At 42.5% G+C, this 14,779-nt stretch overlaps 1 protein-coding gene across 1 annotated transcript in view; it reads left to right on the top strand.

Annotated features, from left to right (window-relative positions):
* Positions 1-257: 257 nt before the first annotated feature.
* Positions 258-14,779, top strand: part of ck (unconventional myosin-VIIa ck) — a 46,123-nt gene continuing 31,601 nt past the window's right edge. The window contains exons 1-16 of the mRNA XM_080279655.1: positions 258-766; positions 1,326-1,439; positions 1,837-1,983; positions 3,472-3,656; positions 4,646-4,767; positions 5,068-5,324; positions 6,448-6,613; positions 8,552-8,682; positions 9,206-9,390; positions 9,627-9,837; positions 10,413-10,548; positions 11,097-11,198; positions 12,063-12,205; positions 13,385-13,540; positions 13,852-14,042; positions 14,456-14,630. Coding sequence (XP_080135781.1) covers positions 338-766; positions 1,326-1,439; positions 1,837-1,983; positions 3,472-3,656; positions 4,646-4,767; positions 5,068-5,324; positions 6,448-6,613; positions 8,552-8,682; positions 9,206-9,390; positions 9,627-9,837; positions 10,413-10,548; positions 11,097-11,198; positions 12,063-12,205; positions 13,385-13,540; positions 13,852-14,042; positions 14,456-14,630 — 2,850 coding nt within the window. The 5' untranslated portion in view covers positions 258-337. The remainder of the gene's footprint in view (positions 767-1,325; positions 1,440-1,836; positions 1,984-3,471; positions 3,657-4,645; positions 4,768-5,067; positions 5,325-6,447; positions 6,614-8,551; positions 8,683-9,205; positions 9,391-9,626; positions 9,838-10,412; positions 10,549-11,096; positions 11,199-12,062; positions 12,206-13,384; positions 13,541-13,851; positions 14,043-14,455; positions 14,631-14,779) is intronic.

The raw sequence follows: 14,779 nt of genomic DNA, 5'->3' as shown, positions 1-14,779 counted from the left end.
AGATATGAAGGGTACTGGAGGAAGTGTGACAAGTTGTGGTGACAGGGAATCAGGATGGGGTGCTGAAGGAGGCAAGCGGGACTTTGAAAGAAGCATGAGGGAAGATTGGGGCATGGGGGGAGAGAAGAATGGCATTAGAGGAATCATAAGAGAAGATCTGGGCATAGGAGGAGAGAAGGGCATTGGAGGGGGTGTGGGAAAAGATATGGGCATTGGAAGTAGTTTGGATGAGGTTGAGGGCATGAAAGAAATTATGGAGGGCATTGGAGGAAGTGCAAGAAAAGTTTTGAGTTTGGAAGGTGATGAGAAGGGCACTGGAGGGATTAATGGAAAGGGTATGGATATGGAGGGACACTTGGAAGGTACTGGAGGGAATATGAAAGAAGTTAGCAGCATTGAAGGGAGTGTAAGAGGAGAAAATGGAAAGGAAGTTAGCAGTATCGGAGGAAGCATAAGAGAAGATAATGGAAGAGACATTAATGGTATGAAAGGGAATGTACGAGAAGTTAGTGGCATTGTAGGGAGTGTACGAGAAGGTATCAGTAGCACCGGATTACGAAATGTGCCAAAGAGAGGGTGGAACACAGTAGGGTCAACCAAGGTCAACATATATGAGACTGAAGACTTGCTCCGCCATGAAGCCTTCCGCCACTACACCGCGGCTGGTGTCAGTCTGGTGGTGCATCCTGAGAGTGGGGTTCATGATGGAACCTGGAAGCCGGCCCTCACAGATTCTGCCAGTGTTGACTTCCTCACAGCTAGAGCGGTGTGTGTTAAAAGAAAGAGAGAGAGAGAGAGAGATAAAATGCATTTGTTCTAACTATATTTTTTTACACTTTTATATTTTTAATCTTAGTGCACTAGCCAGTGATTATTATTACTATTATTATTATTTTTTTTTTTTAATGTGTTTATAAAGTATATTGTATTGTCAGTCCTTTAAGATTGTTATGTTTAGTAATTAATATTTTGTTATTCCATTTATTACTGCATGTTTTTCTGTGATTCTATTATTATATTACTGTATTATTTTGAAAGTTATTGTAACAGTATTTCATTGTTGTATTAGTGTTCTAATGCTGGAGGGGGACATTGGGCCTCAATTGTGGTGGCACTAATATATCTGGGAAATTATACTGCCTTGTTATAGAAATGTCTCTCAAGTCCCTCCATATCCCCTGAATGAAAGGTGGTGGGCTGTAGGGGAAGGGCAGTTTCGGCCAACAGCCCACTGATCTGATGTCCTTATGAGCCTGGGATCACAGCAACAACAACAACATTATGCTGTCATTGTTTTATTTAAATTAATTCATTCCTCTGTGCAGGGTGACTACATATGGATTGAGCCAGTGTCGCGGCGGGAGTTTGACGTGGCCATTGGTGCGCGTGTGGTGAGTGCAGAGGGTCGACGCATACAGGTGCAGGACGACGACGCTCAGGTGGGTTAATTATAATTTTGCATAGCTAGCTTACTTTGGGTTAGGTGCATTAAATTGGGTTTGGTTTGGTTTGGTTTGGTTTGGTTAGGTTGGATTAGGTGGGATGGGTTATGCTGGGTTGGGTTAGGTGGTGTTAAATTGCATTGGTTGTGGATAGGTTGGGTTGAGATTAGATTGGGTAGGATTAGTTTTAGTTGATTCAGGTTGGGTTGGGTTAGAGTGGGTTGGTTTGGGTTGGTTTGAGTTAGACAGGTTAAGTTGCCTAGTCATTCAGTTAGCCAACTAGCCTACCAGTTTGTGACTAGTCAACCAAATTAAACAGTTATACAGTCAGTATTTCACCCAGCCAATCAGTCAGTCAGTCAAGCAACTCTGGTAAGTCACCTTTTTCTCACAGGAACAATGGCTGACCCCGGAGCGTCGAATCAAAGCAATGCACCCGACCTCAGTCCAGGGTGTGGAGGACATGATCAGCCTGGGCGACCTGCACGAAGCCGGCATTCTCAGGAACCTTCTCATACGATACAACGAGAACCTTATTTATGTATGTAATGAGGAAGGAAGCTGATAGCTGGTTTTATTAGTCATTTAACACCACTTGATATTAACAGTGTAAATTGGTAGTGATACCTCAGACATGCCTAAAGGCTAAGCAGATGAGTTGGGTCCAGAGGCACATGAAGGAAGGCATGAGATTAAAATAATATTTATTAACCTGAGGCCTAGAAGTACAGTACTACTAAAGCACTGGAACAGAAGTACAGTATTACTAGAGAACTGGCACTGAGATAAACCAAGGAAGACATGGGACAAAGATGTGTGTGTGTGTGTGTGTGTGCAGACCTCAGATCTAGAAGTAAGAGTAGAGAACAGAGGAAGGTGTTGGAGTGATATGATGTGAATCAATATGCCACATTGATAACAAGATGCACCTACCTGTAGTACAGTAATAGTAGTAGCTGCAACCCATGGCTCATCTGGATGTGAGCCTGGTGGACTCCATGCTTAAGTTGCCCTTCTCCTACAGTCCAACAAGCCTCTTTTTGGGGGTTAGGAATGGAGTTAAGGGACATTTGTATACCAAGGCATAGCTGTCCAGTTATATCAGCGCAACCATGTGTAGGCATTCCTCTCCAGCTCCATAACAAGAAGTAAAACTGAAAATGATGGTGAATTGATGGGGTGAGAGCAGTTTTAGGCCAGGTCAAAGTAAAATGACTAGCAGAGTAAAATGACAATGGTAATGAGCTGGTGGAGAAGAAAACAAGGTGGAGGAGTGCATTCAGTGAACCTGTCTGCTGCATGAATAACAGACAAAACTTGATGATGATGATGATGGTCACATTTTTTAACACATTAATGATTTGATGATGGATGGATGGACGACCATTAATGACGGCAGTGTGTGTACATTGCCTCCCGTGCTGTGATATGATAGGGTTGCATATTTCCAAGATAGGGGGTTGGTTTTGAGATAAGGTATCGAGGCCTTATCACTGTCCACTTTTATTGTCTTCATAATACTGTATGGTGCTGCTGGGGATGTCTCTGTGTGGTGGCACTGACATAACTTCTTACATGCTTAAAAAAAAAAAAATAAGTTTGTAGTCAATGTATTTTCCTTTGGCAAAATGGGTCCACTCACGCAACATTAGGTTGTGGTTGCATGAAATTCAGTGAGCTTTAGTCATGTGGAAGGGAGGAAGGAATATCCTCAGTAACCAGTCCTATTTATTCACAAGTCCAGCCACACCTGGTCATCACCTGAGCTGCAAAGGGTTTAGGGATCTTTGTTAGATGAAAACAAACAAACTAGAACAGTGGAATGTTAATTAGGTAGTACTGATGATGATGATAGGATAGGATGATGATGGATGTAGGGTGAGGATTGTGGTGATGATAATGGAGGCTGGGCTTGATGATGATGGATACAGAGTATGATGATGATGCCCGGATTCTGGAAATAGATGTGTGATTAGGATGCTGCAGCTGCTGCTGCTGATGATGACGATGATTCTCCCGAACCCCACAGACATACACAGGATCAATCCTTGTGGCTGTCAACCCATACCAAATCCTTCCGATCTACACCGTGGACCAGATCAAGCTGTATCGGGGCAAGAAGATTGGGGAGTTACCACCTCACATCTTTGCTATTGGCGACTCCTGCTACAACAACATGAGACGCTTCAAACAGGACCAGTGTATTGTCATTAGGTGAGTGCATATTATCTTTCTCTACCTATTTACCTACCTACCTTCCTCTGCCTACCTACTTCCTCTCTACCTACCTGTTACAACATGAGGTGATTCAGATTGGACGAGTGTATTTTTATGAGGTGGGTACAAGCACTCAGGATAGGCCTTTGTCATATCCTGTAATGTCTTTCTACTTGTCTGTTCATACCTAACTACCTGCCACCCCACCTACGTTTGCCTGCTTACCGTTCTACCTCCATACCTACTTTTGTCTACGCACCTACCTACTTCCCCACCTGCTTTTTCCTACGTACCTACCCCTTTCTGTTGCTATGTCTTTCACAGCAACATGATTTGCTTTAAACAGGACCAGTGTATTGTTATTACTCAGTACAGTCATGTGTAATATGCATTTTTCTTCAATTTTTCCATTTGTACTTACCTACATGTGTATCCATAGAGCTACCTTCCTAGAACCTGCCTACTTGTCTTTCTCCTTTCCTTTATCTCCTGTTTTGTCTTCTCTCCCCTTGCATTTCCGTTTTCTCCTTCTGCCTTAACCCTTGCCTCTCCCCCTCCTCTCCTTTTGCCATTCTGTCTTACCAGCCCTGCTTCTTCCCTTCCCATTCATTTCCTTTAACAAATATCACCTCTCTTCCTTGTCCCAATCCCTAATGTTACCTCTCCTTTTACCTACAGCGGTGAGCAAGGAACTGATAAGACTGAGAACACCAAACTGATCTTGCACTTGGCCACCTTGTCATATCTTGCTCCATTATCTTGTGTCTTCTCTCCTCTCTCATTTTCTCTATCTTATCCTGACATATCTTACATTCTGTTCCTGTCTTTCCTATTGAACCTTTCTTACATTTCCTTTCCATTTCTTCCATTCCGTTCCTTCCCTTCCCTTTCCTTCCCTTCCCTTCCCTTCCCTTCCCTTCCCTTCCCTTCCTTTCCCTTCCGTTCCCTTCCCTTGTAATTAATATTACTTCTTTTCATCCCTACAGTGGAGAGTCAGGAGCTGGTAAGACTGAGAGCACCAAGCTGATCCTGCAGTACCTGGCTGCCATCTCTGGAAAGCATTCATGGATTGAACAGCAGATCCTGGAAGCAAACCCAATTTTAGAAGGTTTGTGCACTGACATTTGAGTTACCTGTAGGTTTATGTTAAGTGACAGAGTTGCATGAAATTATATGAGCCTTAGAGTTCTTGGTTACTATTTAAATGAACCCTCCAGTCTGGCTACATTTGCCCATTAACTGAGCTGAAGGGGGTTAGGGATCTTTGTCTTCCTCTCTTGTTTTCTCTTCCTTGCTTTCTGAACCTTACCTCACCCCATCCTTAGGAGGGAAAAAGAGGCCAAGATGATGATGGTGGGTATGATGAATATTGATAATAATAATATCAATTCTCCCCATCCTCCAACAGCCTTTGGTAACGCCAAAACCATCCGCAATGACAACTCGTCCAGGTTTGGCAAATACATTGACATCCACTTCACCAAAGACGGGGTCATCGAGGGTGCTTCCATTGAACAGTACCTCTTGGAGAAATCTCGCATTGTATCACAGGGAGCCGATGAGAGGAACTATCATATATTCTATTGTATGTTGGCCGGGATGACCAGGGAGGAGAGGCAAAAACTGGAATTGACTGATGCATCGCAATACAAGTATTTGATAGGGGTGAGTAATATGTTCTTCTATGTCTGCCTGTATGTATGTATGTATGTATGTCTTTTTATCTATCATATTTTAGTGTATGTTGGCCCAAGATGACCAATTAAGATGTTGGGACAGACTGAGGTTTTACAGTATGTGGGTGCACTTATCATCCACTCACTCGATGTAGTGCTGCTCTTGGGTTTATGCCCTTTCCTCTCTTCCTTCCTTCTTTCTTTCTGCCCACTTCTGTCTTTTTTCCTTCATTCTTTCCTCTTCATTATGCCTACGGGTGACCACGCTTCCTCTTGTCTTTTTTTTTTTTTTCCTCTTCGTCCTTTCCTCTTCCATCTGCTTGTGGGTGACTCTACACTGAGTGACAAACCAAATGGTTTCCTGTACACCAGGAACCCACTTTCTAAGCTGGGTGGTAACCATATAACCAGATTATGGCACCTGGTGGTTTAGTGAGTAATTAAGGCACTCCAGTCAGATTGAGCATGTGCAGGTTTATATCCAAAGGGTGGTTGGGGTTTATTGCTCACATAATGCCACTCAGGGATGAGTGAGGCTGGTCACTCTCATCTTAACTGTCAGGACCAACTTGCTTAGCCCTGGGCTTCTACGCTTCTCATGGAGCAGCACAGGATTAGATGATGATGATAATGATGATAAGGGTGAGTACTGTATGGATATATTAAGAGTCATTCTCTGTCTTATATATGTCTTTCTATCTTTCTGTATGTTTACATCAGTCTGTATCTTAGTTGGTGTATGTTTTATATCCATCTATCTGTGTATGTCTGTCTGTCTGTCTGTTATCTCTGTCTTTGTTTATTTGACTATCACATATTCCACTCTATGTTCGTTTGGATGACACAGAAGAGGCAAAGGCTTGACCTGACAGATGTAAATAAGTAACTGATGAGTGAGTATACTTGTTTCTTTGTTTGTCAGTCTGTTTATCTGTTTCATCATCTTTTTCTCTTTCAGACTTTTGTTTGTCTCTGTCTGTGTCTTTTGTCTGTCTGTGGTATCTCAGGATGATAACTTTGATACTGATGATGATGGTGGTGTCAAGAACAGAGAGCTTAAATATTAATATGTAAGACCTGGTTTAATTTAGATGATGATGGTTGTACTGCAGGGTGGGAGCATCACGTGTGAGGGTCGTGATGATGCAAGGGAGTTTGCCGACATCCGTTCTGCAATGAAGGTGCTGATGTTTAGTGACTCTGAGGTGTGGGAGATTATGAAAATATTGGCAGCAATATTGCACATGGGCAACATCAAGTTCAAAGGAAAAGTTGTGGGTGAGTACAGGGTGTTTAGTATACGTAAAGTATAAGGCAAATTCACCTAATATTTGACCTCTTCTGCTTGACATTTTCTTCTGCTGGCTAATATACCAAAGCTGAGAGAAGCTTGGTATGTTTCTTTGTTCATAGTTACAAAATTTTGCCAAATGTTTGACTTTTTGTACTTGCCACTTGAGAGGAGCATGTGGAGTGACGTGGAGGGACAGGTTGACGAATGAAGAAGTGAGGGAGCGTTGTGGGGTGGATGTGGATGTGGTTGAGAAGATTAGGAGAAATGCACTGAGGTGGTTTGGACATGTGGAGAGAATGGAGAATGAAAGACTGACTAAGAGGGTGTATGTAGGTGAGGTGGAGGGAGGGAGAGGGAGGGGTAGACCGAGGATGAGGTGGAGGGATGGAGTTGAGAGGTATATGAGGGTGGGGGTGAGTTGGGGGGAGGGGAGTCAAATGGTGGGTGACAGAGTGACTTGGAGGCGTTTTGTCTGCAGCCACCCTTTGCGGGATTAGGGCGTCGGGCTATAGATAGATAGATAGATAGACTTTCCTTTGCTAATATCCGAAAGCTAAGAGGCTTAGTACTGTATATTTTTCTGACCATAGATTATTATCTTTGATATGGTGCATCAGGGAGGTGTGTGACAGACATACCCTAAGTGTTAACTGGTTTCAATGGAACAGAGGCCAACTAGACATTAGAAGATAAGATAACATGGGTATACAGGTAGATGGGTATGCAGTTAAACTGATATACTTGTTTCGTTTAGTTTTTGAAGACTCCAACATCCTTGCATGCGTCGGCCTTGGTCACCTAGTGATGGCTGTCCGTGCTTGCTCAGTTTCTGGCAGCCTCCCTATTCAGTCCCTTAACCCTCAGGTCACACTTTATGACCTCGTCCCAGGTCTTTTTTAGTCTTCCCCTTGCAACCCCACCCCTAATATTAATGCTTCTTACTTTCTGTAACCAATTCATCCTCCATCCTCTCCACATGCCTAAACCACCTCACTCTACCTCTCCTCATCACAGCAGCAATACACTCCAATCTCATCCTCTCAACTCTTCCATCATAAACCTAGCCCTCCCAGGCCTTGCACTGAGGGATGCACTGCACTTCCACCAAATCATTGTCATTTCTGTACGTTTGAGCCTGCAAATATCCTCTTCCTTTAGTGCCATGGTCTCACTACCATACTGTATTACACTCCTAACACATGCTGCATACAAAGATCCCTTAGCCCACAGGGAGAGACCTCTCAATGTCAGGAGAGGCAACAGCCCCCTGAACTCCCAGCCACTCCTCACTGTAGCCACAGAGCCGGCTCCACCTCCACCGTCAGCGTATAACATGTCTCCCAAATAACAAATCGCTTCCACACACTCAAGAAACTCACGGCAAGATCGGTCCTTTCACACCTGACAGTCTCCACACTTTCTCCCTGACACACCACACACATAAAATCAGCATTATCTCACAGTCTCCCTCTAATACCACTACATTTCTCATGCACCCACTTACCACAAACACTGCACAAGATGGAATTACCTCCCACTTTCTTGTGGCAGATTGCTCATGGCCACTCTCCCTCTTCTATGACAGTACCACCACCAACCCTAGATACCATCACTTTTGTTTTATCTGTATTTACTCTTAAGCCCTTGTGCCCCATACCATCTCTTCATTTCCTAAATCTTTCCTCTGCCTCCCATTCATTCTCTGCAATCAACACCAAATCATCAGCATGCAACATCTCCCATGGAAGTCCATTTCTGAAGTCACATGAGAGGGCTTCAGGTACTATTATAAACAACAAGGGACTCAAAAACTGATGTACTGTATAGACAAATAGCTAATAACAGTAGAGGTAAACAGATAAATGGTTATACAATTAAACAGATATATAGACAGAAAACGTAATAACAGTTTTGCCTACCAGACAACCTGGATGCATCCGAGATCCCTGACACAACCTCATTAGTGCGCGTGGCCAGGTTCCTGGGGATGGAGCCTCGTGCTGTGAAGGAGGCACTTACCACCCGCACCATCTTTGCGCAGGGAGAGACTGTCGTAAGTTATTATTTTGAAGCTGTATTTATGGTGGTGTAAGTTATATTTATTGTTAAAAAATGGTAAATGTCAATGTGGTTATGGTGGAAAGCATTAGAAGTACCTTGAGGTGGTTAATGTATGTTTATGATGTGTTGATTGTGAGTGATGCATGTATGTTAATTTTATGTGATGTTTGTGAGCAATGCATGTGTGAAATTTTTGTCTGTTTTTTGAGAGTGATGCATGTGTGATATTTGTGTGAGTGATGCATGTGTGATAATTTTGTTGTTGTTTGAGAGTGATGTGTGTGTGTGAGATATGTTTGCTTGTGCATGATGAATTTGTGTGTGATGATGTTGTTACATGATGCGTTTGTATGTAGAAAACGTCTCTGAGATCTGTTTGTGCATGATGTAGTTGGTGTGTGCAGCATTTGTGTGTGATCTAGTTGGAGTGTAATATGTTTATGTGTGATGCATTTGTGTGCAATGCATTGTTTGTGCATGATTCATTTGTTTGTAATCACCTGGGTCCCATACAGGTTTCCAACTTGAGCCACAGTCAAGCGACAGACGTGCGTGATGCGTTTGTAAAGGGTATCTATGGCCGACTGTTCATCTGGATTGTCAGCAAGGTCAACGCTGCCATCTTCAAACCCAAAGCATCATTCAGGACATCCATAGGAGTACTGGACATCTTTGGATTTGAGAACTTCAAAACTAACAGGTACTAATCCCCTTTTTAGTCATCTGTAGGTGCTGGAGAGGAATGCCTTCATGTGGTGGCATTGATGTAACTGAGCGGTGGACCTGCCCAGCCATATAAATGTCCCTCAGTTCACTCTCTTTCTCCCCATGAAGGAGTGATGATGATAATGGTGTTGACTGCTGCTGAACTTCCTTAATGTCACCTCACTTCCTCCATTCCACTCATTAACAGGCCATCCTCTCTCCATCCCCCAGCTTTGAGCAGTTCTGTATCAACTATGCCAACGAAAACCTGCAACAGTTCTTTGTGCAGCACATCTTCAAGCTTGAACAGGAGGAATACAACTCTGAAAACATCAACTGGAAACACATAGAGTTTGTGGATAACCAGGACACTCTCGATCTCATTGCCATAAAGCAGCTGAACATTATGGCGCTGATTGATGAAGAATCAAAGTTTCCTAAGGTAGGTTGGATTTTTTTTGGTTAGGTTTGGTTAGGTAGGGTAAGGTAAGGTAAGGTATGGTATGGTATGGTATGGTAAGGTATGGTTATATTTGTAAAGTTGGGTTAGGTTTGGTTTGTTACTTCACTAATATAACCCTTTTCAAATTAGAGGTTATGTAAAATAGAAATATCAGTACATAGGATGATAGTCATTGTTTCCTACTGTAAATCATATACAGAAATATGTCAACATCATGAACTAGACAACTGTGTGAAAGGAGAGTGGTGGCCGAGTGAGTCTGGGAGAGAGACTAGTGTACCTCATACTGTGCAGATGAGTTTGTTCAGTGATAGAAAATGTCATATTTCAATGCATGCCATGTGTTATCTACGTTGTATATGTTTTGAAATAGTTTCATGTACTTGCTAATCAGCCCACTGCATTCAGAACAATACTGCAGTGAAAACACATGTAATGGGTGAATAAAATATCTGAAAAGGTCTCACATATACTGTAGGTAGTAGGGAGTGATTCACATAAATAAGTAGATCGTTGGATGAGTGATTACCTAACTTGTCCTGCATGTTTTTCAGGGCACAGATCAGACCATGTTGCAAAAGCTGCACAAACAACAGTCACACCACAAACAGTACCTCAAGCCAAAGTCGGACCTCAATGCATCATTTGGCATCAACCACTTTGCTGGCGTGGTCTTCTATGACACTAGAGGTAGGGTGGAAGGAGTCAGTGTGTGAGATGGAGTGTATGTGTGAGTGTTGGAGGTAGGAGAAGGAGAGGTATACAGTACTGAATATGAGGTGTGAGAGTGATAGTAATGGGAGATGGAGTGGTAGGGTGAAAATGAGATGTAAGAGGAAGTATGTGAGCGTTAGAGGTGTGAGAAGGAGTGTATGTTAGTCTGTGTGTGTGTGTGTGTGTTAATGAGAGGGAGGAGTGTGTGTATGAATGTTAATGGGAGGGAAGAGGAGTGTGTGTGAATGTCAGAGATGTGAGACGGTGTAAGAGAGAGTGTGTTGGAGGTGTGAGTGTGGGTGATGTGATGTGGGTGGATGATTTTGTGTGGTGTGATGTGAGAGGGTGGTATCAGGTGTTAGGTTCTGTGGTGCAGTGTGAATTTATTAAGTCTCTGAAGTCAACACCTCATTTCTGAAAGGATGGACAGGGCTGCTGCTTCATTGGGGGGGGAAAAAAAAAAATGTGGCACAGTCAAAATATTTAATAGAGAGCTACTACAGTGATTACCTTTTCCATTTTAGGGTTCCTTGAGAAGAACCGAGACACTTTCAGCGCAGATCTGCTACAGCTGATCCACAACACATCCAACAAATTCCTTCAGCATCTCTTTGTGGAGGATATTAGTAAGTACATGCATACCCTGGTTTAACAGTGCAATTGGCTAAGCAGAAACCTGTCGCTAGGCGGGGTATTGTATCTCGTGGTAGATTTAACATGTATAGGGATGCATTTTTGAGCTATGGGTTTCCCTCCCAACCAAGTCCTAAACCCACACAGATAAGTCCAAAAACAAGTTTCTAGCTAACCTAAACCCCCAAATAGCCTTAAAACAAGCTAAATTAAGCCTAAAAGAAGTTTATAACTCGCCTAAATCCAAAAATAAAATCTGAAAATCATCAAAAATGTCTGGAAAAAATCAGATTTAGTAAACTGTACCCCAAAATGACAGTGTTTATCCCACCTATGACTAAAACACGTTAATCTAAAAACAGTATATAAATCAGCCGAAACACAAAATGTAACTTTAAAATATCATCAAATATGGTTTAAAAAAAAAAATAAAAAAAAATAAAATAAAAAAAAATAAATCATTATGCCGGGGTTTGGCCATCATTTGGTGGGGTAGGGTGGTATTTCTACCCTTGTTGCTATGCCGCAGTACCGCATATAGGGGTATCATATCTCGGGGTCTGCCTGTGTACACCTGTGGAAGTAATCAGTTGAAATAATGCTTATTTTGGTGATATGGTTTTGTGCGCTGTCCTTGTTTATGGATCATACCTTGCTTCATCTTTAGGTGGGAAAAAAGTTAGAATGATGATGTTGATGAACTCTTATTTGAGACTTAAGGTTGTAATGATGATGATAGTAATAGTAGTAGTTGTAGGAATAATAATAAACAGTAATAATGGTAATAATAACAATGAATATGTTGTTATATTAACAATACAGTAAACAAATCCCCCCCCCCCTCTATGGTCTAACAGGCATGGGTTCTGAGACAAGGAAGAGAGCACCCACACTGTCAGCTCAGTTCAAGAAGTCACTGGACATGCTGATGAAAACACTGTTGTCATGTCAGCCATTTTTCATCAGGTGCATCAAACCCAATGAGTTCAAAAAACCCATGGTAAGAGACTCTGTGTGTGTGTGTGTGTGTGTGTGTGTGTGTGTGTGTGTGTGTGTGTGTGACTAAAAAGTGTTCCCCTGAGCTAGACCTTATTGGATCATATAGCCCTGCGAGGTGACAGGAGGGCGTTACCCCTCCCGGCATGGCAGCTGCTGGGTGTGGCTCGAACTCACGACCCTCAGGTCTTGAGTCTGATGCTTTGCTGCTGAGCCACCCTGCCACCCAATGTGAGTGTAAGTGAGTTTGTGTGTGTGTGTGTGTGTGTTTTAGAGAGAGAGAGAGAGAGAATGTTTTTTCAGTGTACATTATTTATTAATATTTTTTTTGTATATTAGGTGATGATGATTTGCCTTTTTTCTATTGATCTATCTGTCTATCTATCTATTGCCAGATGTTTTAATCCTGTGAGGGCTGGCCACAAACAGATTTCCTCCATGTCGTCCTATCCCTCTCCATTTCACTGCGCTACCCCCAGCCCACATCCCCCTCTCTCACATACCTCTCCACTCCATCCTTCCATCTCATCCTTGGCCTCCCTCTCCCTCTCCCCCCTTCTACCTCACTCATAGACTCTCCTTGTTAGTCTCTCACTCTCCATCCTCTCCACATGGCCAAACTACCTCAGTGTATTTCTCCTAACACTTTCTGTCACATCCACATTCACACCACAGTGCTCCTTCACTTCCTCATTTGCCAGTCTGCCCCTCCATGTAACTCCACATGCTTCTCTCAGATAACTATTTTTTTTTTTTTTTTAAATGAAATCTCCATTTTTTAAATGTTTATTATATAATAAAGTATTTTTTGTTGTACTGTATCTCTTGTATATCTGACTTTGTTGTATGTTTGTCATATACTGTATCAGGTTTTGAGAAAAGCAAGAACACAAAGTAGCCATGAGGCTTAAAGTTCATGTATTTAAAGCCCTCAAGTTTTAGATCATTTTATTCAGGTGAAATTCTCATCATGGTAAAGGCAAACTAACTAAACCATTCTTTGGTATAAAATAGAGCAATGAAAATGATTGCCATGGAAAACGGTATATACTTGTATTTGTGTACATGTTATGTCAGTTTTTAATTTTTACATCTTCTGTTTCCATCTGTGTTGTCAATGTGTTTACAGTAGTCCCTGTATCAGTATTATCTGTCTTAATGTATTTGTGTTTCATGGCACCAGATGTTTGACCGTGAGTTGTGTTGTCGTCAACTGAGATACTCCGGCATGATGGAGACAATCAGAATCCGACGGGCAGGCTATCCCATCAGGCACACATTCAGGGAGTTTGTGGAGAGGTACAGGTTCCTTATCAATGGATGCCCTCCTGCCCACAAGGTACACACATCTTGCTTTTGTATATTCTGTATGTAGAGAGAATGAAAAATTAGAGATTGAATAAAGCTCATTTATTTTAATTTGGTGGAGATTTTTGTCCTTTTCCTGATTATTTTGTACAGTTCAGTAGCAGAATAAGGCAATATTATGGTGTGGCATCCTTTTCATAGAACTGTTTTGTGACTAACATCATATTCTGATGTCATTGTCTTGTTACAGCTCAACATTGAAGATGGAGAGGTGGCAGTTGTATGGCAACATAAAGTGAACAAAGTATAATTCCAGAATTAACTGTTTTTGTGTATGTGCAGGTTGACTGTCGTGCTGCCACCAGTAAGATCTGCCAGCAGGTGTTGGGCCGTGCAGACTACCAGATGGGCCACACCAAGGTGTTCCTCAAGGATGCACATGATCTCTTCCTTGAGCAGGAGAGAGACAGAGTCCTCACCAAGAAGATCACCATCCTCCAGCGTTGTGTCCGTGGATGGTACTACAGACGCAGGTGTGTGTGTGTGCGTGCATGATGGAGGTTGGCACAGATTGATGCATGCTTTAGTGATTTAGAGAGCACGCCATGTACTGTGCTTAGATGTTAAGCAATTAATTCTACTTTAGGGCCATTGCTTAATGCCAGGAAGGGCATCTGATTGGAAAGTGCTACATGCTGCAATAAAGTACTTCAGTATAGGGACAAAACTTCAACCTCTCAGTAGGGGACAGGTTGATTATGGTTATGTTGGCTCATAAAAGCCCTCAGCATCCTCCTAGTGCTGAGCTTGATGCCAGTACTTGTGAGATATTACTGAATGTGTATGAGGGAGAATGGTATAGACCTCTTTGTAAGGTATGTGAAGAGAGGAAGAGGTTTAGTGATTGCTTGATTGGCAAGTATTCATGCTTTGTCTCATTCTGCAGGTTCCAGAAGATGCGAGAGAGTGCCATTGTTATACAGAAATACTACCGTGCTTACGCCCAGAAGATGCGTTACCAACACATGCGAGTGGGATACATGCGGCTACAGGCTCTCATACGATCACGAGTCGTATCCCATCGCTTCAAGCATCTACGTGGCCACATTGTGTCACTACAGGTATGTAGGTTTTCAGATTCAGTGATAATAGGGAACCTCTGCATTTCCATTAGTTTTGTTTATAAAGACTCCAACATGCTTGCATGCATCAGCCTTGGTCACCTGATGGCAGCTCTCCACACTGCTAGATCTCTGGCAGCCTCCCAATT

This window comes from Coenobita brevimanus, chromosome 79, assembly GCF_032717465.1.
Source record: "Coenobita brevimanus isolate Jiangsu-jjx chromosome 79, ASM3271746v2, whole genome shotgun sequence".
In the NCBI taxonomy this organism is placed as follows: Eukaryota; Metazoa; Arthropoda; class Malacostraca; order Decapoda; family Coenobitidae; genus Coenobita; species Coenobita brevimanus.
This window is presented reverse-complemented; position numbering and strand designations above follow the sequence as displayed.